The 26,037-nt window shown below is 35.8% G+C and overlaps 1 protein-coding gene across 5 annotated transcripts in view; it reads right to left on the reverse strand.

Moving 5' to 3' along the window:
• Positions 1–26,037, reverse strand: part of LOC149791200 (LIM and SH3 domain protein F42H10.3-like) — a 135,135-nt gene that overhangs the window by 101,094 nt on the left and 8,004 nt on the right. The window contains exon 1 of one of the 5 annotated variants that reach the window (XM_089969655.1): positions 3,498–3,524. The exons of the other annotated variants lie outside the window; for them this stretch is intronic. Within the exon in view, the coding sequence (XP_089825781.1) occupies positions 3,498–3,509 (12 nt within the window). The 5' untranslated portion in view covers positions 3,510–3,524. Of the gene's footprint in view, positions 1–3,497; positions 3,525–26,037 lie in introns of those variants that run through there. 5 annotated transcript variants of the gene reach the window in all.

Raw genomic sequence — 26,037 nt, forward strand, 5'->3', positions numbered from 1 at the left:
AAGTAAGTACTCGCCTATCAATAGTGACATTTAAGAATAGTAAATGCCAAATATAACACAGCAAATGTCTTACTTTTTTTTCATTAAATCCCTAATTATCTGAATTAGGCCAGTTAATCTTGAGAATTTTAATGCCATGATAATTACATGCATTGTATGTATTTTACCACAACTAAAATATTCAATTCATTTAGAATTAATGTGACAATTGAAACAAAGTCCCATTTGTCTCCCAATCACATGACACTGTTATGCAGGACTTAAAGATTATTCACAAGTCCTTTAATGTCAACCAGCATGCACTGCTGAAAGGCTGTTTTAGTTGCCTAAAAATTTCTTTGATCGAAACTGTATACAAATTCTCCAGCACTACTGCTTACAGTAAATAGGAGGAAGCATTTTCAGTTAATAAAGCTACAAAATTTACCAGCATTACAGCTAACAGTAAATCTCATGAGGAACTGGCCCAGTTAATAAAGCTAACAGGGTCCAGATAGAATACCAATTACAGTACAGCTTTCCTAAACACAGGGTCCAGATAGAACACCAATTACAGTAAAGCTTTCCTACACACAGGGTCCAGATAGAATACCAATTACAGTAAAGCTTTCCTACACACAGGGTCTGGATTGAATACCAATTACAGTACAGCTTTCCTACACTGGATATTGTTGGACTAGACCAGATTCTGATCAGTTCTATACTGGTAGCCATAACGTTGAGTTAGGTTAATGTTTAAACTACCCAATTTAGAATTAATATTTGGTTTTAAAAATGGATCGTTTGCAGAGAAATCCAGTTTAGAGATGCTATATTTTACTCCATTGAAGACTTTCCCATTTCCAAGCTAGATGGGGTTGGAATTCATCATTATGGTGTGTCTTGGGCGATAAATTAAAAAAAAAACAGTGAAACTTCCCAAGATGGGAAAGACTTGGAAACAAATAGTTTATAAAAGTTTTTAGTTCATGGAAGTTCCTGATTGTATCTAAGAATGAAAAGTTTTCAGGTTTGTCCAATTAGTGCCAAGTACATGTGTATGTACAGCATCAAGAAATGTGACTAAGAAATTCTTGACTAGAAAAATGATTTGTTTTCAGGCATATTTTGCTTGAATGCAGTTAAAGTCCAGAAAGGTATCACTGCAACATGACCAGGCTCACATTTCTACAACTTAGAAAATTGGCAGAAATGTAATATATTATTATTTCAAGTCACTGTTTACATCAACACTGCCTTGGTGTCTATTCTGTTAGGACCATAACAAAATCCATTCACTACGTCAGTGCTACTGTAAAAGTAACTACCTGAATTTTCCATCAAACACAGGACAAAACACAAACTGCATTAAGATCCCATCGGATGATCAGGTTCCTTCACAAGTAAATGGAACTGTCTAATTTCTTGTTATATCAATTAACTAATAAATGCATGTCATTTATATTTAGTGACCTGTATCTCAGTAGTGAAGATATGTAATCTTCAACAACTTTATCCCACACCAGGACTAATCTACCTTGTATCTCATTTTAAACTAGATGACAAGTGTGCAAAGGTCGTTAGAAATGTTCCCTTAATTTTGAGTGATGAAGCAAATATAGAAAGATCAATAGTAATGGACCATTCATTTTGAGCAGAGTAGCAAGTGTAGAAAGGTCAAAAGCAATGGTCCAATAATTTTGTGCAGAGTAGAAAGTGCAGAAAAGTCAACAGTAATGGTCAGTTAAGTGTAAAGATCATATTATGGTCCATTAGCTCATTCGGCCCTGAAGGTTTTTGGTCATTTTAGCCTGAAATGCAAGTAGGAAAGGTATTTTGGGGGCTATTTCTGAATACATCGTAAAACATCAGCTTTCAACAGATTTTCCATGAGACTAATGCCTATTTGTATTAGAAACATCATTTTCCATTAGTTATTTTGCTTGCGCATGAGCAGAAGGGTAAAAGTTGGAGTTCTTCCCTTTTTTTTGCTTACTGATCCCATCAATTTCGTATGGAGACCACTCTTTATTCCAAATGCCCACCTTATCCTAGATTTTGCAAAGGTTCACCTGTCTTTATGCAGTTCATACCGGTCTGCCTTAGATCTGAGGCCAAAAGGTCTAAAATCCAGACACAATATCGCATTCCAACCACTAGAAAATTTTGGGTGGAAAAAAAACGGGTCCAAAAAATTAGGTTTTTCCCTCTGTATTTTGTACTGCAAATAGAACTTCCAGATTATTTGGTATCATTGTAGAGCTGTATCTGTCTGCTTTTTTGTAATACCACCCATGTTGGTGTATCTTAAATGACCTCGATGCTGCAGAGCTCAGAAATAGGGTACAGCCTCATCATGCCTACAGGCAGGATTGGGGCCGAATGAGTTAAATTTAGGCAAATAGCAAGCGTAGTGGTCATTAGCTACAGTGTATTAACTCTAACCCTAACCCTGTGTTTTCAAAGGTTATCAGCAATGGTCCATTCATTTTGTTTGGAGTTAGTAGGTGTTCCAAGGTCATTAGCTAGGGTCCCTTCATTTCCAGTGAAGAAGTAGGTGTATAAAGATTATTAGCAATGGTCCCTTCATTTTGAGCAATGTTGTAACTGTCACCTAAGAATTATGTTTATTTTACCTTTTTTAACTATCTGACAATTTGTAAACATAGTGAATTTTACTTTGTTAGGGTGTTTACTGACAGTTACATGTATAAACAAATTGATGACAATTTTATCTAACGACATTTTGGAATGCTCTAGGATCTGGGACCAGTTACACAGAGCATGTGCCAGTCAAAACTGTCCAGCAAATGTAAAGACTCAAGGAAGCTGTGTGTGTGTGTGTGTTCTGTTATTACTCTTTCCTGATTTTTGTTACACCTTTAATCAATAAAATTATATCTAAACTGCTGTGCAAAGAAATTCCTTTATTGTCAAATATATATAAATTTACGGTTCTCTTACGAAAATTTTAATTAATATTTCTTAACTAGTGTTTTCTGTACATCTGAAAAATATAAAATGTGTACAAAATATTGTAAGCAATATTACAGTAAATATGTCCATTAAATGAAAATATTTTACTTTGCTCCATCAAATGAATTTCCAAGCATCCATCTTATACCAAACAGTCTTTCTTGTTACATGTACACAGCATCCATCTTACAGCACACAGTCTTTCTTGTTACATGTACACAGCATCCATCTTACAGCATACAGCCTTTCTTATTACATATACATAGCATCCATCTTACAGCACACAGCCTTTCTTGTTACATGTACACAGCATCCATCTTACAGCACAGACTTTCTTGTTACATGTACACAGCATCCCTCTTACAGCACAGTCTTTCTTGTTACATGTAAAAAGCATCCATCTTGCAGCAAACTTTTCTTTTTTACAACACGTACTGACTTCTTGCCAAAAATAAACGTTAATATGTGAAGTTACAAATGGAAACATTACAGTACATCCTTGAAGAAGAAAAAAAGACAAGGTATTTTGGGTGTACAGCTACATGAATAAGCATTATGTTGACTGTGTTCAAGATGTGGCAACTCCCTGTATACCACTTGTAAACAGAGTTGAGATGCAGTCTGTCAGATCTACAGTAGATAAGACTCTCATCACAGCATGCTCTGTACTTTGAGCTTGCCAGCACAGCATCATATAAGATAAGCTCTCTAAGAAATATCTAAACATGTACAACCAACTCCAAACAACAATGTACATATGCAAAACAAAATACATGTGTAGTGACCCCTTGCTATAAACCCCATGTGTAGACACACACACACACATACACACTGGTACATCTTAGATGTAGGACACACAGTACTAATGGTGTGAAAAAATGGGAACCAGCCTGGAAATGGGTGAACATAAAATAGAGTATATATGGGTTAGGCTGACCAGGATTGGTTAATAATGTAAGTTATGTTGCACGAAAAAGAACCTTTTAAGAGCTTATCCTAGCTGTAAGTGAAAAACAAAAATAGAGACATTGTTTTATTGATGGAAATTCAGTTGTTAAACAGTCTTGAGTTTGGAACACTCATTACTAAAATTAGCACCTGACTCTTTGGTGCAGAATTGAAAGCACATGTTTCAAACACATGCAGGTCCAGAAAATGCCACGGCTCATATCCTTTCCTCTACACAGAAGCTGACATCCAGGTTTCATCTATACTGATAAATATAGGTTTGATCATGAGCACTCAAAAATTTTAAGTTATTGAATTTTTAATATCATGGTGTTTGCATAGGTTTACTATGGGAACTGAATTAGTGAGTCCTGTAGACATGTTCACATATCTAGTTAAAATGTCTTACCAATAATGTGTTTTTTTACACTGTAAAGTACATGTATCTCTAATATGTACACTTTGCAAAAGAGTTTCTTGCTATCAAGAATTAACTACTGAACAATATATTTTCACGCCAAGGAATAAATGTACAAGTAGTCTGTGCACTTAGTATAGTACCAGTAAATGTACATGTAGTCTTTTCACTTAGTACAGTACTAGTAAATGTACAAGTACTGTACTTACCCGGTTATTAGTAAATAAACAAGATCCACAAGAATGATGCATTTATACATTTGGAGTAACATTTATTAGCTGAAACATCAAGTCAAGTACTGAAAGGCCATTAGAATTAGTCTAACAGTGATAAAGCAGGACTAGTTGTTAATCAAGCATTGTAAGCCATACTGCATAACATTTACTAGACACCTTATTACACAGTGTTCACTAGACACCCTATCGCAGTGTTCACTAGACACCATATTGCAGTGTTCACTAGACACTGAATTGTAGTGTTCACTGGACACTGTATTGCATTATTCATGAGACACCCTTTGAAAATGAACCCCCCAAAAATAGCAACTACTTGTAGTTTCTAACAAGACAGTAACTTCGTCACTAAAATCTATCTACAGTTCTGAAATCAACTGGCTTTTTCCATCAAGTATGCATACAGTGATCTCTCTTTTAGAAGTTTCTCCATCTTCGCTAGCCAATGGTCATCCTCCCCATCTTTGTTAGCCAATGGTCATCCTCCCCATCTTTGCTACCCAATGGTCATCAATCCACCTTATCAACCTTTAGCAAATGTCGCTAGTCAAAACAGCCTCTTGAGCAATGCACTCTTTCAAATGAAAATTCTGATGATTGTAGCAAGCTAAATCAACTAACCAATGAATGTGATTTGTTAGCTCTCCAATGGTGTGAACAAAATGATAAAAATACATAATTCTGCAGTCAAATGATGCATCTTCTACTCAGGGAATGACTTGTTTTATGACAGTATCTAAGAGAAAAAAAATTTGTGCATAGTTTAATGGGACTGTATTTGGAAAATTGTATGAGCATTTCCTCCTTAAAAGGACGGCTGATCTAACTCAACAACCCAACATTTTCAAAGTTGAAGAAGTAACATTTTCTGAGGTTCTAGACAATCTCTAGTGTTATTTTAATATATGTCATGAAAGTGTTAATTTTCATGCTTTAATCACTTTATCTACCTCCCACCATTGATTCATTCAGGTCCTGAGACATCTACCGTAAGTTGCCATTGATAAATACCTTGTATGCACTTGTACTATTTACTGATGGAATGTATACTGTGTCTGAATTATGACAGCCAATCAAAAACACTAAATCAATAGTTAGCTGCATTTCAAACTCAGCTGTTACACTGTGTTTACTCAACTAAAGTAGCGATGCATGGATTACCCATTAATTTCAATCAAGGAAGTCAACGACATGAAATTTGTGAAGGCACTCTTCTTATATTATTGTCAGTTTCCTTTACAAACTGATTCAAATGACAGTAATGACTTCTACAAGTGCTTAATCCGTTATAAAATGAATAAAGGTGTGACAAAATTAATCAACAATCAAGGTGTGATAAAATTAATCAACAATAAAGGTGTGATAAAATTAATCAACAATCAAGGTGTGATAAAATTAATCAACAATCAAGGTGTGATTATGGCCAAAATATATGCTAATTATCAAGCCATCAATGTTTATTTTTTAATGACAAATTGTATAAGCTTAACTTTAGTACCTGGATAAAATGAGTGTGTATAATTATTTGATAAGGAAGGTACAGTATCAAGGAAGACTGAAAGAAAGAATATTCACTTGAAGGTGGAGGAATAAAACTATGTTGCCACTGCCTGCTTTATCTATTTCTCCAAGGAGACATTAGCCAGACTGGAAGCAAAGTTGTCAACTAGGACACCATGATCACATCAGTTTGGGCAATTACTGACTTGGTGGGGACGAAGTGGCAGGAATGTACATGCATTGTTATATATATATATATATATATATATATATATATATATATATATATATATATATATATATATATATATATATATATATATATATATATAAACTATGATATTAAACTATTCTTATGCATCAGTCACTGTTTTAATAATCTTTTATGAGTGGAATTAAAGTGATGAAAATAAAAATGGCAAGAACAAATTTTATAGCCTTATTTTTATTTTATTTTTTAATGTACCAAAATGGCATAATCCAGATAAAGTTTAGCGCAATCCGCAATTTGGTGAAAAAAGGGGTAATGATTAGACCAAAAGCTTAATGGTTGGCATGTATGTGTCAGGCACGTATCCAAATCAACATCCTTAATTAATTATCGTCATCATTTATAATGCAGAGGTATAAAACTGCTTTGGATACATTTGGATGCGAGCCTAAAAATATGACGACTGGTGTGAACTGAAACTGTACTAACAACTACATGCACTAGTCCGAAGAAAACGTCCTCAAAAAAAATCTTTTATTCCAAAAGAACATGTACAGGTCCAAAAGAACATGTACTAGTGCAAAAGAAAATATGTCCAAAATAAATTCCTAGCCCAAAAGAAATGGAGTGGATGAAAAGAAAATTTTGATCAACCCTGAAGATGTATTTGTGAATTTACCAAGTATATCATTAGATGTTTATAATTTTGCAAAGAAGAATCACACATGTACATGTACCCTGTATACATAAAATGCAGGCTTTGTAGTTGTCATTTAATGAAAACACCTCCACAACTAATGTACATGTATCTATATCTTTTGGTGGCCTTGTCGCTTACTAAATCTGATCTACAGTGGCAGCATGAGGTTTTGAGGTACCTGGAGGCAATGTTTTTTATGCCCCTAATTTGCTACAGAGAACAGTTTTAAGCCAGCCACCATCTCCCCTCCCCTGCTACTAAGTTTCGTGAAACCCAATTACACTAAGGTGAAGGTGAAATACACGGAAAATTTTATCATCAAAAATAAGCTTCCAAACAAATGTGCCCCACACCCACCAACTCCCTCTTATGTTGCCACTGCATACAGTATAGTTTTGACACACATGTCCAGTTACTAAATCTGACCTACATTTTACATTCCTTTGATATAGGACACCAAATGTCTCTGTACAAGGACAAGAAAAAATATGGGTTGTATCCCCAAGCTAAAGTAGCCTCTGTATGTTTTTAAGTAATTTCATGGATTGCATGTCTGTGTTAACTGACCTACATGTCCCACTGAACTGTGCAAATGGGATTGGAGTACCTTTTGTACATGTATACACTAGGCCTTTTTAAATTGTATCATCAGCTCTTTTAAAACATTATTGGCTACAGGTGTTCATTATGCAGAGGATAAGGAGCTTCTAAAGGACACACCAAGACAGCCAAACTGAGCTGGCATGGGTGAGTATCCAACCCATAACCCCATGGTATACATGTCAAATGCTCCACTAATGAAGTGTAACCATGGCACAATAGAAATACATGTAAATACAAGAGAATTTCCAAAAATTAATTAATGGTAAACGATAGTGAAAACATGCAAACTCAAATCGTAGAGAAGATTTCCTGTTAAACTTCAGGTGTTAGTATGACTCCTACTGGGATTGGACTATATTGCCAAAATGAACGAAAGTCTCTTAATGTTTTCTTCCTACAATCTTTAATTGAAGTACAGAAAGTTAAATTAACTTATTTAAGCTTACCTCATAGTGGAACGAAGAACCTATTATTTTACCATGATAGGCAACCAGCAAATATTTACACATATGCAAGCACAGAACTATTCAGGTGAAATGAAAATATCTCATCTTTTCTATCCAGGCCCAAGTACAATATCAATTCAAGATTTGCTTCAATGAAATGAAAATTTAATTATTAAACTTCTACAAGGATATGTATCTAAGAGTGAAATACAGACTCAGGTCTGTTATCCCATTGTGTCAGCAGAACTTTGGAGTCAGACCAGTTCAAGTCATGGTGGCTAAGTGGTGAAGGTGTTGGACTCCTGACCAAAAGGATATGGGTTTGATTCTCACCATTGGATGAGCCACAATTTGTCTTGTGTCAAGGCAATTTACCCTGCAGTCATGACACAAACTTTAAAATGTTAATGTTGAGCTGAAATGAATAATACAATTTCCTTTCTGAATACTCGTTGAATGTATTTATATAGGATTCCTTAATGTTAACAAATCCAGTCTTTTTCATGATCAGCTTTTTTATTTATTGAAACACCAACCTGAATTAAAAGCTGAATTAAAAACACGGTGTACTCAATCATCAAAATCTAAATAATAAAATACAATTGTTTTTCAAACAATTCTGTGTTGATCTTCAAACAGTATGACCATAAACATGCCATTTATGTTGAAGATGGATAATAGGAAATTAAGGGCAGAAACTCAATTATGTGTTCAATTAAATGCAGGGATGAACCAAGTAATTATTCACAATCAAACTCACATGGACATGTGGCCAAAATCTAATTAATTTAAATATGTTGAATGCAACCTCCAGGAATTTGTCATATATGCCTCACATGTACAATGGTACTGACTTAATAATTAACCATACAATTTCACTTTGTGACTTTCTGTTAAGCCGTAAGAAACTCTATTCCAGCTTTGTAAGTAACTGTTTTAATGGAAACTTGTACAAGGTTACTGACCTCCATATATATTTAATATGTACACCATGTAGATAAGATGAACAGTGTAATACACCCTTCTAGGAAAATGTTTAAGTATTCATAATGACCCCTGGTCATTAAGTTGAGAATAAGGCTTAAGAGCAGCAGTTATTATTGGAAACTGCATCTTAGATGTCCAACAGTGAACACATGAGAAGCAGTTATACTGGCAACTGCATCATAGATGTCCAACAGTGAACACATGAGAAGCAGTTATACTGGCAACTGCATCATAGATGTCCAACAGTGAACACATGAGAAGCAGTTATACTGGCAACTGCATGAGAGATGTCCAACAATAAATACATGAGAAGCAGTTATACTGGCAACTGCATCATAGATGTCCAACAGTGAACACATGAGAAGCAGTTATACTGGCAACTGCATGAGAGATGTCCAACAATAAATACATGAGAAGCAGTTATACTGGCAACTGCATCATAGATGTCCAACAGTGAACACATGAGAAGCAGTTATACTGGCAACTGCATCTTAGATGGCCAACAGTGAATACATGAGAAGCAGTTATACTGGCAACTGCATCATAGATGTCCAACAGTGAACACATGAGAAGCAGTTATACTGGCAACTGCATCATAGATGGCCAACAGTGAATACATGAGAAGCAGTTATACTGGCAACTGCATCTTAGATGGCCAACAGTGAACACATGAGAAGCAGTTATACTGGCAACTGCATCATAGATGGCCAACAGTGAATACATGAGAAGCAGTTATACTGGCAACTGCATCATATATGGCCAACAGTGAACACATGAGAAACAGTTATACTGGCAATGGCATCATAGATGTCCAACATTGAACACATGAGAAGCAGTTATACTGGCAATGGCATCATAGATTGCCAACAGTGAACACATGAGAAGCAGTTATACTGGCAACTGCATCATAGATGTCCAACAGTGAACACATGAGAAGCAGTTACACTGGCAACTGCATCATAAATGTCCAACAGTGAACACATGAGAAGCAGTTATACTGGCAATGGCATCATAGATTGCCAACAGTGAACACATGAGAAGCAGTTATACTGGTAACTGCATCATAGATGTCCAACAGTGAACACATGAGAAGCAGTTATACTGGCAACGGCATCATAGATTTCCAACAGTGAACACATGAGAAGCAGTTATACTGGCAACTGCATCTTAGATGTCCAACAGTGAACACATGAGAAGCAGTTATACTGGCAACTGCATGATAGATGTCCAACAACGAACACATTCTGAAGAAAAAAAACCTGACAAATATTGCTGCTTTCTGTTGTGTGATTGAAATGCAAGAGCTATACAGACTAATGCTTCCAACTCCAAAAATGAAGGATCTCCAAAAATGAAGGATCTCCAAAAATGAAGTATCTACAAAAATGAACGATCTACAAAAACGTATAGATTATTACTATATGTCATAATGAAGGACCGTTCTTCAAGATTAAAGGAGCAACATTTTCATTGGTTAATCAAGCACATATCTTGTTTAACATCAAACTTTATTTGTGGCATTTTTCCATGTCAAAAAAACAGTCAATTCAGTTTTCTATTTTATGTAACAAATGAACAATCAGTCCAAGAACAGTCAATCTGGTTTTCTATTACAGGTAACAATAGGTTTTCCACACCACCACCCTGAAAATAATTCTGGAGGTGTACCTGATCCAGTTTTCTAGATCATGCAACAATCAACAACCAATCCCAGAACAGCCAATCTGGATTTCTATTTTACGTATCATGTAACAATAAACAATCAGTCCAAGAACAGCCAATCTGGATTTCTATTTTACGTATCATGTAACAATAAACAATCAGTCCAAGAGCAGCCAATTCGGTTTCTATTTCACAATACAATGAACAATCATTCAAAGAACAGCCAATCCAGTTTTCTATATCATGTAACAACCAGCAATAAGCTGATAAACTGAAGTAATGCCAATGAATTTATTTTGAACAGTGTACCTTTTTCATGAGTGCTTTTTGATGTTGATTTCTACACCTGATGGGGTTAAATAATAATAATAATAATAATAAATAATCATTATCATTCTATAATTATTACAGACAGTAACATTTCAAGCATACACTCATGAATTCGATAAAAAAAATGTAAGAAACAGAAATTAACAAAATATAAGCAATAAGAATGCCATCAACAGTTACTGTACAGTAAAACCAAATCTCTAATTAATGCAAAGATTATCTTTTACAATCCTTTCATGACCTTCAAGCCACCAATATACCACTGCAAGCACTAAATTCTGTAGGGATGAACAATGTATTCCACTGTCCCACACATTTTAAAGAGAGAAACTTGGGTGTGTCCACACAGGTGTTTGTTCGGTATCTGACATTAGTACTCCAAGTCTACCAATTATTTTTTGTTTTAACAAATTAACATTTTCCTTCATTCAGATTGTGAATTTCTAGCCAATTTTTCTAGAGACTTATATGATTTTGTTCATTTGTACAAGGCATGCACTGACCCCACCAATCACCCACCACCACCACCACCACCAGCTAAAAACAATTTTTGTTTGTACTGCAAAAAACCTGCCAAAAACTGTCTTGGCAGTTGGCAGGTATGGAATGGATGAATGTACAATGAAAATCTGTTTTCAGTGGCCTTATGCAAGTTACTTCAGTACACTGTTTCTTTGTTCTTCCTCTTTTTCATATGCGAGTTGGAGAACCTTATGACAGCCTGATTCTAATTACATTGCAGTAGTTGTTGTTTGTTGTATTTATTGTTTTTGGTTTGTTTTTGTTTTTTTGCTGATGGGTCTAACTGGATCCTTGACAAAAGAATTTTATTAATGATCTTATTATGAATGGTTCATAGGTATGGTGGTGGGCCTTCTGTAAACAGTATAATGTTATTTTTAGCAAGGCCTGGTATCAGGGAACCAGATTATAGGTGTGGCCATGGGCCTTTTGTAAACAGGATAATGTTATTTTGTAGCAAGGGCTGGTATCAGGGAACCAGATTATAGGTTTTGCCATGAGCCTTTTGCAAACAGGATAATGTTATCTGTACCAAGGCCTGGTACCAGGGAACCAGATTATAGGTGTGACCATGGGCCTTCTGTAAATAGTATAATGTTATCTGTACTAAGGCCAGGTATCAGGGAACCAATATATAGGTGTGGCCATGGGCCTTTTGTACACAGTATAATGTTATCTGTACCAAAGCCTGGTATCAGGGTACTAGATTATAGGTGTGGCTATGGGCTTTCTGTAAATAGTATAATGTTATCTATACAAAGGCCAGGTGTCAGGGAACCAGATAGCTGCCTCAGCTTTGTTTGAGAGCAAATCATTCATTTTCTTGATAAAAAGGCTGGAATTCTCACTCCTACCCCACCCCTTAGAAAGTTGTCTTTTTCAAAATGGGAGAGGAAAGAAGTTCAATAATCCCTGAATACATCAGAATACACGCTGAGGATTACAGTATGGCACTGTACTAACGCTCAACAAAAATAGAAACATAGCTTTATTGTAACAGTAAAATTCTATAACCCCTCCAATTTAAATGGCATTCTACCAACTAGTCCATGTTCATGTTGGCGATATGCAGCTGACATCTGCAATTCATTAGAAAATAAATACAAATTAGAGAGTCAAATTTTAGACATACATGCAAATTCCATAGCTGTAAAATGACTACACAACTTACAAATACAAGACCAAGTGTATTGAATTAACTTCTCAAAGTACTATAATTGTGGGGGTGGGGGGAACATTAATGGTATGCAGAATTGACTACAAATGCCCTTGACAGAATAAATGTCCATCAACAGTATACATATTTTTGAAGCAATGCTTGATTTACATTTTCATTCTTTGTCGACTTCACATGACTATACTTGTTAAAAATTGTTGTATAATATGTTATCTTTTCAGACTGCCTGAATGACAACTAATAGAAATGGTGATGTAAGCAATTTGTTGTATTGTATGTTATCTTTTCAAGTGAGTGTCTGTGTTTTGGATTTTTAACAGAGCTTTAATAATTTTTCAGTCATATCACTACGATGTCTGCATTGTGGCAGTTTATAGTGTTGTCTAGCACAGGGGCATCATGCTGCAGACATGTAGCATGATCTCCCACCCAGTCATATTATCCTGACACCAGGCCCACCAGTCCTAACACTAACCTCTTAATGCTGATTGCCTTGGGAGGCAGCTTAAGTACTATTTTTAGAAGTCTTTAGTATAACTTGGAGGGGGTTCAAATCTGCACCAGCTCTAACCACTAGGCCTCTGGTATGATCTCAAGACAGCCTGAAGGACAGTAAATAGAAATGGTGATGATGTAAGCAACTTACTGTATTATGTTACCTTTACAAGACTGTCTGAATGACTATGATTGCTGAACCAATTCAATTTGTCCTACTTTAAAGTTGCCTTGTTTTTCTTTTTATTTGATGAACACATTAAGAAACTAAATGAATATTTGAATAGCAATATTCTACTTAAATATTCACATAAAGTATTCAGATCTGAATATTAAGTTACTTGTTTCAGCTGCTGTGCTATATGTAGAACACCAAAATAAACAGTACATAGTTTTTTATACAATATATTTGTGTGTGTGTGTGTGTGTGATTTGGATTTAAACATAGCTTTAACAATTTTTCAGTCATATCACTACGATGTCTGCAGTGACAGTTTATAGTGATGTTTAGCACTGGGACATCATGCCGCAAACATGTAGCATGATATCCCACGCAGTCACATTATCTTGACACCAGGCTGACCAGTCCTAACACTAACCTCTTAATGCTGAGCGCCAAGCAAGGCAGGTGTTTGTACCATTTTTGTAAGTCTCTGGTATGACTCGGTCAGGGATCGAACCCACAACCTCCCACGTCCAAGGTGGACACTCTAACCACTAGGCAAATGGAGCAGTATATACCATATATTTGCTACTGTATATACTCACTTATAAGTCAAATCCAAATTTAAACAGTGACATAATAATGGCTGATCTATGTTGTTTATTCTACTGATTACTCCTAGAAGCCTATATCCCAGTGCATTATCATGGTCCGTGCAGTTTGCATTTAGAATTGACCTATAAGTAAGAATATATGGTACCTTTCAGAGGGTTCCCCATTTTGTGAATTTGGTGGTTGTTATGTGTGGAAATAACAGAATCTCTTCGGCAATCAATGAACAGAAGTACTGATGAAAATTATACCTACAAAAAATTTTTTTAATCATTTTACAAGCCAGGGAACAATGTATATACCAATCAGGGTTTGCACTATATCAATCAGGGTCTACACTGTTCACACAATGTTACATGCAAGTAATGTATGTACCAATCAGTGTTGTTATGTACAAGCAAGCAAGTAATATGTATACTGGAAAGTGTCAAATTTTTAACAAGAATTGAACCTTAAAGCATTAAAATTTTATCATATTTAAGCCAGAAAAGTCTGCGAAGGGCACTTCGACATGTCTTCCCCCCCCCCCCATGTTGGTGTTAAACTTGAAAGGCCAGCATCTATGACTCATTGAGATTTGAGGTATGCTGTCCTGAGAAAGTAAACATTTGAGCTACCAATCATAACTGCTTGATAGAAACCCATGTCAAATAGTCATTTTCAAAGGGAAGATGATATGCAACATAGTCCAGAGATTCAAGGCTATCCAAAATCTGACGAAAGAAATGATTATCTTGGGAAAAAATTTGGTCAGAGTAAATTAAGGCATACACTTTGGAAGTAGTGTGAATTCAAAGTGATGACCTTGGTTTTTGAAATTCTTTAGTCTCAAAATTCCTGAGTAGAGAACTTTGGCTCTAAGGAAGCTTATAAAAAAATAGTTGTTTCCTCATCAAACAAGAAAAGGGGTCCAGGTGGCTGTCTTGTAAGAAAAGACAGGTTTTAGTGCCTGGATGCACAATTTCTGAAAGAGAACAGCATTAAGGTACACAATTTTAATTTTTCATGTAATTTTCTATTTTTCATTGTTTGCTTTATGCAAATGTGTTTGATATGACTAGGATCCATATTATGTATTGTTTATTCAATTTCATGGAAATCTGTTGATGCTAGAGTTGTTATGCAAGGTGTCTCTTTAAGTTCACAGTTACTAGTTCATTGATAGAATTGATGGATTGCATGTGATCCAAATTTTCATGTGTAGGATTTCATAGGGTTATATGAAATAATTTTCTTTGTCCGTTAAGACGATACTGATTATCGTGAGTTAACAATAATTGCATATTTATATCTGATTTTGTAATATTTAAATAATCTTGTAGGTTAGGGATTGCCGTGAACTAGAATTTTGTGAATTTTATGCAATAGTAATCGAGCATGTCGTAGCGTAGACAAAGACATATGGTAGTGTTAGATACATCGCTCATGTGTTAATTTATGGTCAGCTGCTGTGAAATGAGAGTGATAATCTATCGAACTAGGTTAGAATTTATGCAATGTTTGGATAGCTAGTTATGCTTCCAAGGTATGTAAGTGAGGGAATTTTGTGTACATATAGGAAGTGATAGGTATAGAGATTATGGACTAATTCTGTCATTTAAGGAAACAACTTTCTGGGAGAGAGGGGACAGTCCAAAGACAAAGTCCAGAAAGAGATGACATGTTCAGAATAGGAAGACTAGAAAGAATAGGAAGATGTGATACATGGGTCAAGTGAGGAAGGTGATGCAATCAGTCGTGGACAATGCGCTGTTTTCACCACTCATTATTATGATGAAATAAATCCAAATTAGACACTGCTATTAAATTCTGTTGACATAACTTAATTGTTGATTAAATTATTTTTCTTCTCCAAGGGGGCTCATATTGCATTTTTTCTTCCCAAGGTTCTTGCTCAGTTCTCTGTTGATGTTCAATCTATCCCCTCACACCGGGACATAAAATCAAGGGGGGTCATCCCCTAGATAACACCAGCCAAATCTTATTAACCACCCCTCTTACTAAGAGGGTGACATTACATATACTAATCAGTGTCTATATACAAGCAACAAGCAATGTATACATGTACCAATCAGTGTAAACATACAAGCAAACAATGTGTATATCAATCAGTGTCTCCATAAAAGCAAGCAAGCAATGCATGTACCAATACCAATCAGTGCCTGCATACAAGCAATGGATGTACCAATCATTCTCTACTTGCAAACCAGCAAGCAATATGTATACCAATCAGTGTCTACATACAAACAAGCAAACAATGTATATACCAATCAGGGTTTGCACTACATCAGTCAGGGTCTACACTATTCACACAATATTACAATCAAGCAATGTGAATATCAGTCAGTGTATATGTACAAGCAAGCAAGCAATGCATGTACCAATCAGTGTCTACATATAAATAAGCAAACAATATGTATACCAATCAGTGTCTACATACAAGCAAACAATGTGTATACCAATCAGTGTCTACATACAAGCAAGCAATGTGTATACCAATACCAATGAGTGTCTACATACAAGCAAACAATGTGTATACCAATACCAATCAGTGACTACATACAAGCAAGCAAGCAATGCATGTACCAATACCAATGAGTGTCTACATACAAGCAAACAATGTGTATACCAATCAGTGTCTACATACAAGCAAACAATGTGTATACCAATCAGTGACTACATACAAGCAAGCAAGCAATGTGTATACCAATCAGTGACTTAGTAACATACAAGCAAGCAAGCAATGCATGTACCAATACCAATCAGTGTCTACATACAAGCCAACAATGTGTATACCAATCAGTGTCTACATACAAGCAAACAATGTGTATACCAATCAGTGTCTACATACAAGCAAACAATGTGTATACCAATCAGTGTCTACATACAAGCAAACAATGTGTATACCAATCAGTGTCTACATACAAGCAAACAATGTGTATACCAATCAGTGTCTACATACAAGCAAACAATATGTATACCAATCAGTGTCTACAAACAAGCAAACAATGTGTATACCAAACAGTGTCTACATACAAGCAAACAATGTGTATACCAATCAGTGTCTACATACAAGCAAGCAAGCAATGTGTATACCAATCAGTGACTTAGTAACATACAAGCAAACAAGCAATGTATGTACCAATACCAATCAGTGTCTACATACAAGCAAGCAATGTGTATACCAATCAGTGACTTAGTAACATACAAGCAAACAAGCAATGTGTGTACCAATACCAATCAGTATCTACATACAAGCAAGCAAACAATGTGTATACCAATAAGTGACTTAGTAACATACAAACAAACAAGCAATGTATGTACCAATACCAATCAGTATCTACATACAAGCAAGCAAACAATGTGTATACCAATCAGTGACTTATTAACATATAAGCAAACAAGCAATGTATGTACCAATATCAGTCAAAGACTATATACAAGCAAGCAAACAATGTGTATACCAATCAGTGACTACATACAAGCAAACAAGCAATGTATGTACCAATATCAATCAAAGACTACATACAAGCAAGCAAACAATGTGTATACCAATCAGTGACTACATACAAGCAAACAAGCAATGTATGTACCAATATCAATCAAAGACTACATACAAGCAAGCAAAGTATACACCAATCAGGGTTTACACTGTTCATTTTGCTTATATTTCAAGCTAATATATACCTATAGCATAACCTACAAATTCATGGGTAATATGACTGTTTTGCACACATGTAACCATTTACCTGGAAATAAAAACACCAAGGTCTATGTTGTTTTCAAACGGCAAGTAGATACAGACCGCCTACTATTTTTGTAGAGGGACACCTGGGATGCTAATAACCAGGATATGTTTCACACTTCTCAACATGATTCTTTTAATAACTAAAATAACATACCTAGCTGGAGGTGAAAACCCAACCCCATCAGAAACTAAAATGCTAAGTTCCTTACTTTTGTACTATGGAAACTAGAAACTGCTTGGCCACCAAGTACTCTGAAAAGCTAGCTATTTTGAGATTACAAACAGATACAACTGACTCTCCATTCCTTATATGTGATCTGATACCAGCATAGTATGGCATCCAATATTCATGTATTGCAACATAAAGTTGATAAACAGGTACAGCATTCTATTTTGGAGAGTTATCAAGGCAGATATATCTCCAGGGTCTGATTTTTAACACAATAACCCCTAGCGACAACAGGGCAGGAGGTAGTAGCCTACTGCCAAGCTCTGTAGCGTCATGGTCATGCATGATACACTAAAGTGGGTGGTATTATAGAAAGGTAGACAGATATAGCTCTACAATGATACCATATAATCTGGAACATCTAGTTGCACTACAAAATACAGAAGAAAAACAGCTCATATTTTGGACCCGACTTTTTTCTACCCAAAATTCGCCAGTGGTCGGAATCCGATTTTGTGTCTGGATTTTAGACTTTTTGGTCTCAGATCTAAGGCAAACCGGTATGAACTGCAAACAGACAGATGAGCCTTTGCAAAAAGTAGGATAAGATGGGCATTTTGGAATAAAGAGTGGTCTCCATACAAAAATAATGGCTCCATTTAGCAAAAAAAATAAAAATAAAAATAAAAATTGACAAAAAAATCCAACTTTTACCCTTCTGCTTATGCGCGAGTCAAATAGCCAATGAAAACCGATGTTTCTAACACAAGCTCCAGGGGTTAATGTGTTAAAAAAAAGTACATTTAGTAATTAACTTTTTTATCCAGATGTTTTAGATGCAAGATACCTACTCATGAAATTAATAATAATAATAATAATAATAATAATAATAATAATGTCTCACAAGGCTGTAATAGCTATATCACATGATTAATCAAATAAATCTTCTTGACCCAACCTGTAAATTCCAAAGGAAAAATAACTTTTAATTATGCTACATCAATGTTCCTCATCAAAGTTAGCATACAAAAGCAATATTTGGGATAATAAGCAAAATAAAAAGTGTATTAAAAGAATCAAAACTACACTTTACCTCAACATTTTAAGGGTGTTTAATATTGACACATCATTCAAATGATGGCCCAAGTTACCTGCAAGTCTAATCGTTATTCCATAAGATAATCTTTACTATTCCCTCAAAGCCAATTAATTTTCAAGCAAAGACCAAAGAAAATGAACAATTTACACATTATACTTGAAATTAATTGGTCAAGAAAGAACCCAGGATGCACACATGATATGCACTAATTGGTATAGACAAAGCACAATGGAACAGTATATGGGTAATTACTGCCAGTGGAATCCCCCCAGAACTGATAGCTAATAACTTATGGTACATGTGCACATGTACAAGCTTCCTCTACTGCTCCAAGGCCCATTATGCCAGACAGAACTACAGGCTGTTTCTGAAAATTGTTTCAGACAAAATGCTCCAGCACAATCAGAACAACCTTGATCTTCATGAAGTCTTTGCACTTGGAGTACAAGATGCACCTGTTGGTTTATGCACAAACCAATGCTTTATTTTCCCCTGCTGTATTGCAAATAATGACCTCTATCTATGGACAAAGTACCCCAGTGCTCCATCAAACACACACACAATGGGCTGGAGGCAAGTGGCTGTTTAAGAATCACTTGCCCTATGTAAATATGACGGGCCCAGACAGGGAGACAGGGTATGACAAGCAGTTCTTGGAGGAGAAATATTGAGCTCAAACAAATACCTTTCCAAATATTTGTTTAATGTATTAAGTGACATTAATATGGCTACTGAATTCAACAATTTTTATAAAGAGGCTGAATTCATGGATGATAACAAGGCAACTGAATTCATTGATACTAATAGATGACCGAATTCATCGATGTTAATGAGGCAACTGAATTCACTGATGCTAATAGATAACCAAATTCATCGATGATAATGAGGCAACTGAATTAACTGATACAAATAGATGACCGAATTCACTGATGTTAAGGAGGCAACTGAATTCACTGATGCTAATAGATAACCAAATTCATCGATGATAATGAGGCAACTGAATTAACTGATACAAAGAGATGAATGAATTCACTGATGTTAAGGAGGCAACTGAATTCATTGATACTAAGAGATGACTGAATTCATTGATGTTAGGGAGGCAACTGAATAAACTGATACTAAGAGATGACCAAATTCATCGATGTTAATGAGGAAACTGTATTCACTGATACTAATAGATGACCGAATTCATAGATGTTAATGATGCAACTGAATTCATCATTTTTTCTCCGCCTCCTTTGTGAATGTATCCACCACCACCCTTGCTAAGTCAGATTGAAAACACTGCAAAGAAAGTCATCTAAACCTAATTACAAGTCAATCTTGGAGTCTTGATGAATTATTTATTTTTAAGGTGGAGGAGATTCGGACTATAAACCAAACAAATGTTGGTCTTATTTTCCCTGTTTATCTTCAAATGAAGACCAAAAATGTTTGTTTAGTACTAAGGCAGTCTATAGGTAAACAAAAACAGCAACTCTCCATCACTTCTTTGGTTAAATGTGTTTGACTAAAACAATTCTAAAGCCGAGTGATCTCAAGCGCTCACCGTTACGGATCATTGCCATCTCACCTCTGTCTGAGTGGGTTTGAGTCTCAGGTTCGGCCAACGTAGGCATGCGAGAAAGCTTGCCAGTAGCTTCTCGTTGGTCGGTGGTTCTTTCTGGGGTTTTCCTGGAGTCTTCCTGCACCAAGCTTCTCGTGGGTCGGTGGTTCTTTCTGGGGTTTTCCCAGAGTTCTTCCTCCACCATTAATACTGGCCGCCATGTATAGCCTATCTTGTGCTGAAAAATGGCATTAAACCAAATAACAACAACAACTTCCTGCACCATTTATAGTGGCTGCCATGTACTGTATAGACTATCTTGTGCTGAAAAATGGTGTTAAACCTTACAACAACAACAACAATAACAATCAATGTGGCTAATTTATTAAATTTGGATACATTAATACTATTGGGATATTTAGTTTCCTTGACATTATGAATACTTTGTGAGTGGTTGTTTCAATTTGAGATGATTCAGTGGGTTTGAAATTTTTCCGTTACTAATTTAATGTTGGGAAGCTTGCATTTCGCCTTGCTTGCTTCTTTTATAAAATGTTTCCAAACTCACTAGATAAAGAATAAAATATCTGAAAACTGATTTGAAAAATAAAATATTTGATACAATGGTGTTCCTGTTTGATAGTTTACACTTATTCTTTTCAACTGTAAAGAGAGGAAGTGTAAGACAATGTGTACAGCTATCTTATTTTGGACCAATGCAAATGTTTGAAAAATTCTAGAAAAGAGAGGGATGGTGCATCTAACACAGACAAGTGTTTTCTCATTGCAGAAAGGGTGACCTAAACAATGGAAACATCTCCAACACAGTATGATACCTTTTTGGAATTATCTGCCTAAGTTCAGTGAAAGAAAGTTCTCAACTGAGTTAATGCTTGAAAAAAAGAAATCGGGGATTGTTTACGCAAAGAATAATTCCTCTTAGTTGAACGGCCTGCAATGAATGTTATGGTATTGTATGGCCTGTAATGAATGCTATGGTATTGTGTGGCATGCAATGAATGCTATGGTATTGTGTGGCCTGCAATGAATGTTATGGTGTTGTGTGGCCTGCAATGAATGCTGTGGTATTATGATGAATGCTATGGTATTGTGTGGCATGCAATGAATGCTATGGTATTGTGTGGCCTGCAATGAATGCTATGGTATTGTGTGGCCTGCAGTGAATGTTATGGTGTTGTGTGGCCTGTAATGAATGCTATGGTATTGTGTGGCCTGTAATGAATGCTATGGTGTTGTGTGGCCTGCAATGAATGCTATGGTATTGTGTGGCCTGCAATTAATGCTGTGGTGTTGTGTGGCCTATAATGAATGCTATGGTATTGTGTGGCCTGCAATGAATGATATGGTATTGTGTGGCCTGTAATGAATGCTATGGTATTATGTGGCCTGCAGTGAATGCTATGGTATTGTGTGGCCTGCAATGAATGATATGGTATTGTGTGGCTTGTAATGAATGCTATGTTATTGTGTGGCCTGCAATGAATGTTATGGTGTTGTGTGGCCTGTAATGAATGCTGTGGTGCTGTGTGGCCTGTAATGAATGCTGTGGTGTTGTGTGGCCTATAATGAATGCTATGGTAGTGTGACCTGTAATGAATGCTATGGTGTTGTGTGGCCTGTAATAAATGCTATGGTATTGTGTGGCCTGCAATGAATGCTATGGTATTATGTGGCCTGCAATGAATGCTATGGTACTGTGTGGCCTGTAATTAATGCTATGATGTTGTAATGAATGCTGTGGTGTTGTGTGGCCTGTAATGAATGCTAAGATGTTGTGTGACCTGTAATGAATGATATCGCGTTGTGTGGCTTGTAATGAATGATTTTGTGTTGTGTGGCCTGTAATGTCATTTTATAATCAAAGTAAACGTATATGCAATGGTGGATAAAACAGTATTCCTAAGATGATGAAATAATGGCTTAAATGTTGTACCAAGCTCTGACTGCTAAATCTTATATAGTGACTACAACCATTTCTCTTGATTTATTTCACAGGCAAGTCAAAAGAGAAGATCCACTTGTCAAAGTCTGGATTCAAAATGTGAGACAAAAGAAAGAGCATAACAATGGGCAGGACAAGAAAGGAAAGGGTGGAAACAGGCACTGTCACTTCCATCAGCTCTGTGGTCTTTGATAAATTATTTCCTACAAGTTCCATAGCACCTTACAGCTATGCCACATTACAGAATAACTGTACTGCATGTGGTAAGATGGCCTGAGGGTCTGAACCATGCAGCTGCCACATCACAGAATAACTGTACTGTGTGTGGTAAGATCGCCTGAGGGTCTGAACCATGCAGCTGCCACACAACAGCTAGTTAATCATATTCCAAATTCTGTGCAGCTTTATTATATAGTAGGAGAGAAACTAAACCTTAGACTGCAAAGTTTACTTTTTCTCTTGTGCCCAAACGTTACTGCATAGAAATATGGTTCTCCAAGATGCCAAAATCAACAGAGGTACATGTATGCATACTTTTCATTTTGATGCACACATTATCCAACAGCTGAGTCCTTGGTACATAAGATTGTTTTTGGTCTGCAAAATGATCTTTTATTTGATCCATTTCTAGAAAATGAGTATCAATCATGTATTATATAAGTTATTAAAGAAAGATAAAGTAATTTTAAAACGATCAGGTTAAGTTGCAAAGATTAGATCTTAGTAGACAAGATTATGACATTTGTTATCTCATTAACCCCTGGCACCTCGTTTACATGCCAGGAGGTAGTAGCCTACTTCCAAGCTCTGTAGTGTCAAGGTCATGTATGATGCACTAAAGCGGGTGGTATTACAGTAAGGTAGCTGCACTACAAAATACAGAGGGAAAAACAAAACAAATTTAACCAATTTATTTCCACCAAACATTCGCTAGCTGTCGGAATCTGATTTTGTTTCCGGATTTTAATCCTTCTTGCCTCAGATCTAAGGCAGACTAGTCTGAACAGCACACAGACAGGCAAACCTTTGCAAAAAGTAGGATGAGATGAGCATTTGGAATTAAAAGTGGTCTGGATACGAAAATGATGGGTCCGTTAAGCAACAAAAAAAAAACAACTCAAACTTTTACCCTTTTGCTCATGCGCAAGCAAAATAGCCAGTGAAAAAAAGACTTTCTTAACACAGCTGGGCATTAGGTCAGCCAGAAATATCTTGGAAGTTGATGTATTAGGATGTATTGAGAAATAACCTCCCAAACCGTGTTTCCCACTTGCATTTCAGGCAAAAATGACAAAATCCTCCAGGGGTTAATGAGTTAATCTACCTAATGGTCAATTTGATCAAAGTACTAATTATACATGTGTGTGATTTGACTTTGATAAAGATTACTCGGCACAGTTTTAATCCATCATATTATAAATCATTACACAATGTTTGCAGCACATTCATTTTAATGTCTACCATATTTGGAAAAACAGTGCCAAGATTTTAAGGCTTGTTTTGTTTGCCAGAGGAAAATTAACTCCCATGTTCACTGTCACAAATCATCATAAAATTGCTGTTTTTCAGTGCCAGGAGTTTTTTTTTACTGATTATGATATGTGTATTTTTTCGATGGCAATTGACATGGCAGGAGATTAGCATAATTATTACGAGAATATCCAAGAGAAATTAGGAGAAGCATAAAGGAAAAAAAAGCCAAAGAAACAGAGATACCAATATTATCAACCATGAAACAGGACATTCGCAAGTTCCGAAAAACAAAACAACGGAATATGATGAACTTTATGCAGATGGTGTCACTACTCTAGAGGAAAACTCAAGGAACACCAGTACTTAAGGATTTCGATCCTAAACCTGCTGTGAAGAAATAGGTTTAAGTTTGTTAAAAAGTGAATGTAATATGCTTGGTTGTTTAAAGATAGGATGAAAAGAAAGTAAATGGAATATGGCCATGTGTTCCTTCTTCCTGTGTCTTGGAAAATGTATTAATTTGAAACAGAATAAAGGTAATTAAATAAAATATAGAAAAGAATATGCAATCTCTTCCTGGATTCCATTCAGGTGCACAAAAAATTCAAGAATGGCAAGGTAAAGGCACTGAGAATGGTTAGAGTTGCAATGTCACAATCATGATTATTAACTGTCCTAATTTTTCATTCCTCATTTATCAGCCATCCAAATTTTTCATTTGGTTATTAATATAATGCTAAATAGTTCACACTGAATGAGCATTATCAATCTGATGACATATATAACAGCAACACAATAACACATATAATATTCGGAATTAACATGGAAAAAGTATTCCTATTGTCACTCCAAGTTTCAGGGCTGGAATCAAAAAGTTTTCCAAAGAAGGACTCTTGGACAGCAATTTTCAAAATTCGCAAGAGAACCATGAAACGGGTAAACAAGCAGCCAGAGATCTGGATAAAAATTTAATAAACCTGGTCTAAAATTGATATTTTACTTTTGAAATTAAACATTTTAAAAATTTGATAGGGTATTTTGCCGAAACTTCATAACAAAAATAGGTGCAACAGGACAGTTTCAACTACTGAGATACTAACGATGCCGTTTTACAAAAATGTTGCATGATTATTTAGTCACCAAGTCAAGTTAAGGGAGCATTTGATCAAAAGGTGCTATATGAGTGAGTGTTCTCATAGTGATAATATCAATCATTTCAAATGTGCAATGAACATATGGAACTTGACAGACAGCACAGATTATATTGATCAAACATGCCATCATACAATGGAAAGAGCTTACAGATGAAACAATACATTGGCAACCCTAGATATCCCTGGCATATTACTAAACACCTGAATTTACAGATGTGACACCTCAAATGCTGAAGGCCAATATCCCAGACTTCCACAAATTCCATATGCATGCCCAGACAAGCATGATATAACATCCATGTAATCAGCAAGGTGTAATAAAATGCCCTTATATTTAGCAAGGTGTTATAAAAGAATTATCACTCATCAATGGCTATTCACACAGTTAATTTCCATACAATTTAGAAACAAGTAGTGGCCTTTCAAACCAGGATTTTTTGTTGTTCCATCTGCACCCAAAATTTAAATAGTTTGCCCCCAAGGTGATTTATCCCCAACCTCATAAAAGAATCAAAAGTGAACATGCAAATTCTATACAACCCCTTAAACGTATCTTCTTATAAAGAATTTTAAATGCAAATGACAGGAATCTTTTAACCGGCTGGAATAAAACAATGATCTGAAGAATTTTGGCAAAGTTTACCATGCCTCAGCAACACTAAATGTCTTTGTTGAAGATGGTGTACTTCTTGGTACGAGTGATTTATAGATTATATTCGATCACGAAGCATGCAAGTAAAATATCATCAAAACTTTTTTCCCTTGAATTATCTTCAAGTTCTCATGTCTTTTCCCTTGAATTATCTTCAAGTTCTCATGTCTGCTGATGCATGCATAGGTGATAACTTGACACTACTGAAAATTGTTTTTTGATCACCCATTCCATCTTTCCCTTTTGCAAGGGCTAGCAGTCCCTGGATAAA

Source organism: Sinohyriopsis cumingii, chromosome 9, assembly GCF_028554795.1.
Source record: "Sinohyriopsis cumingii isolate HCF-2022 chromosome 9, ASM2855479v2, whole genome shotgun sequence".
NCBI lineage: Eukaryota > Metazoa > Mollusca > Bivalvia > Unionida > Unionidae > Sinohyriopsis > Sinohyriopsis cumingii.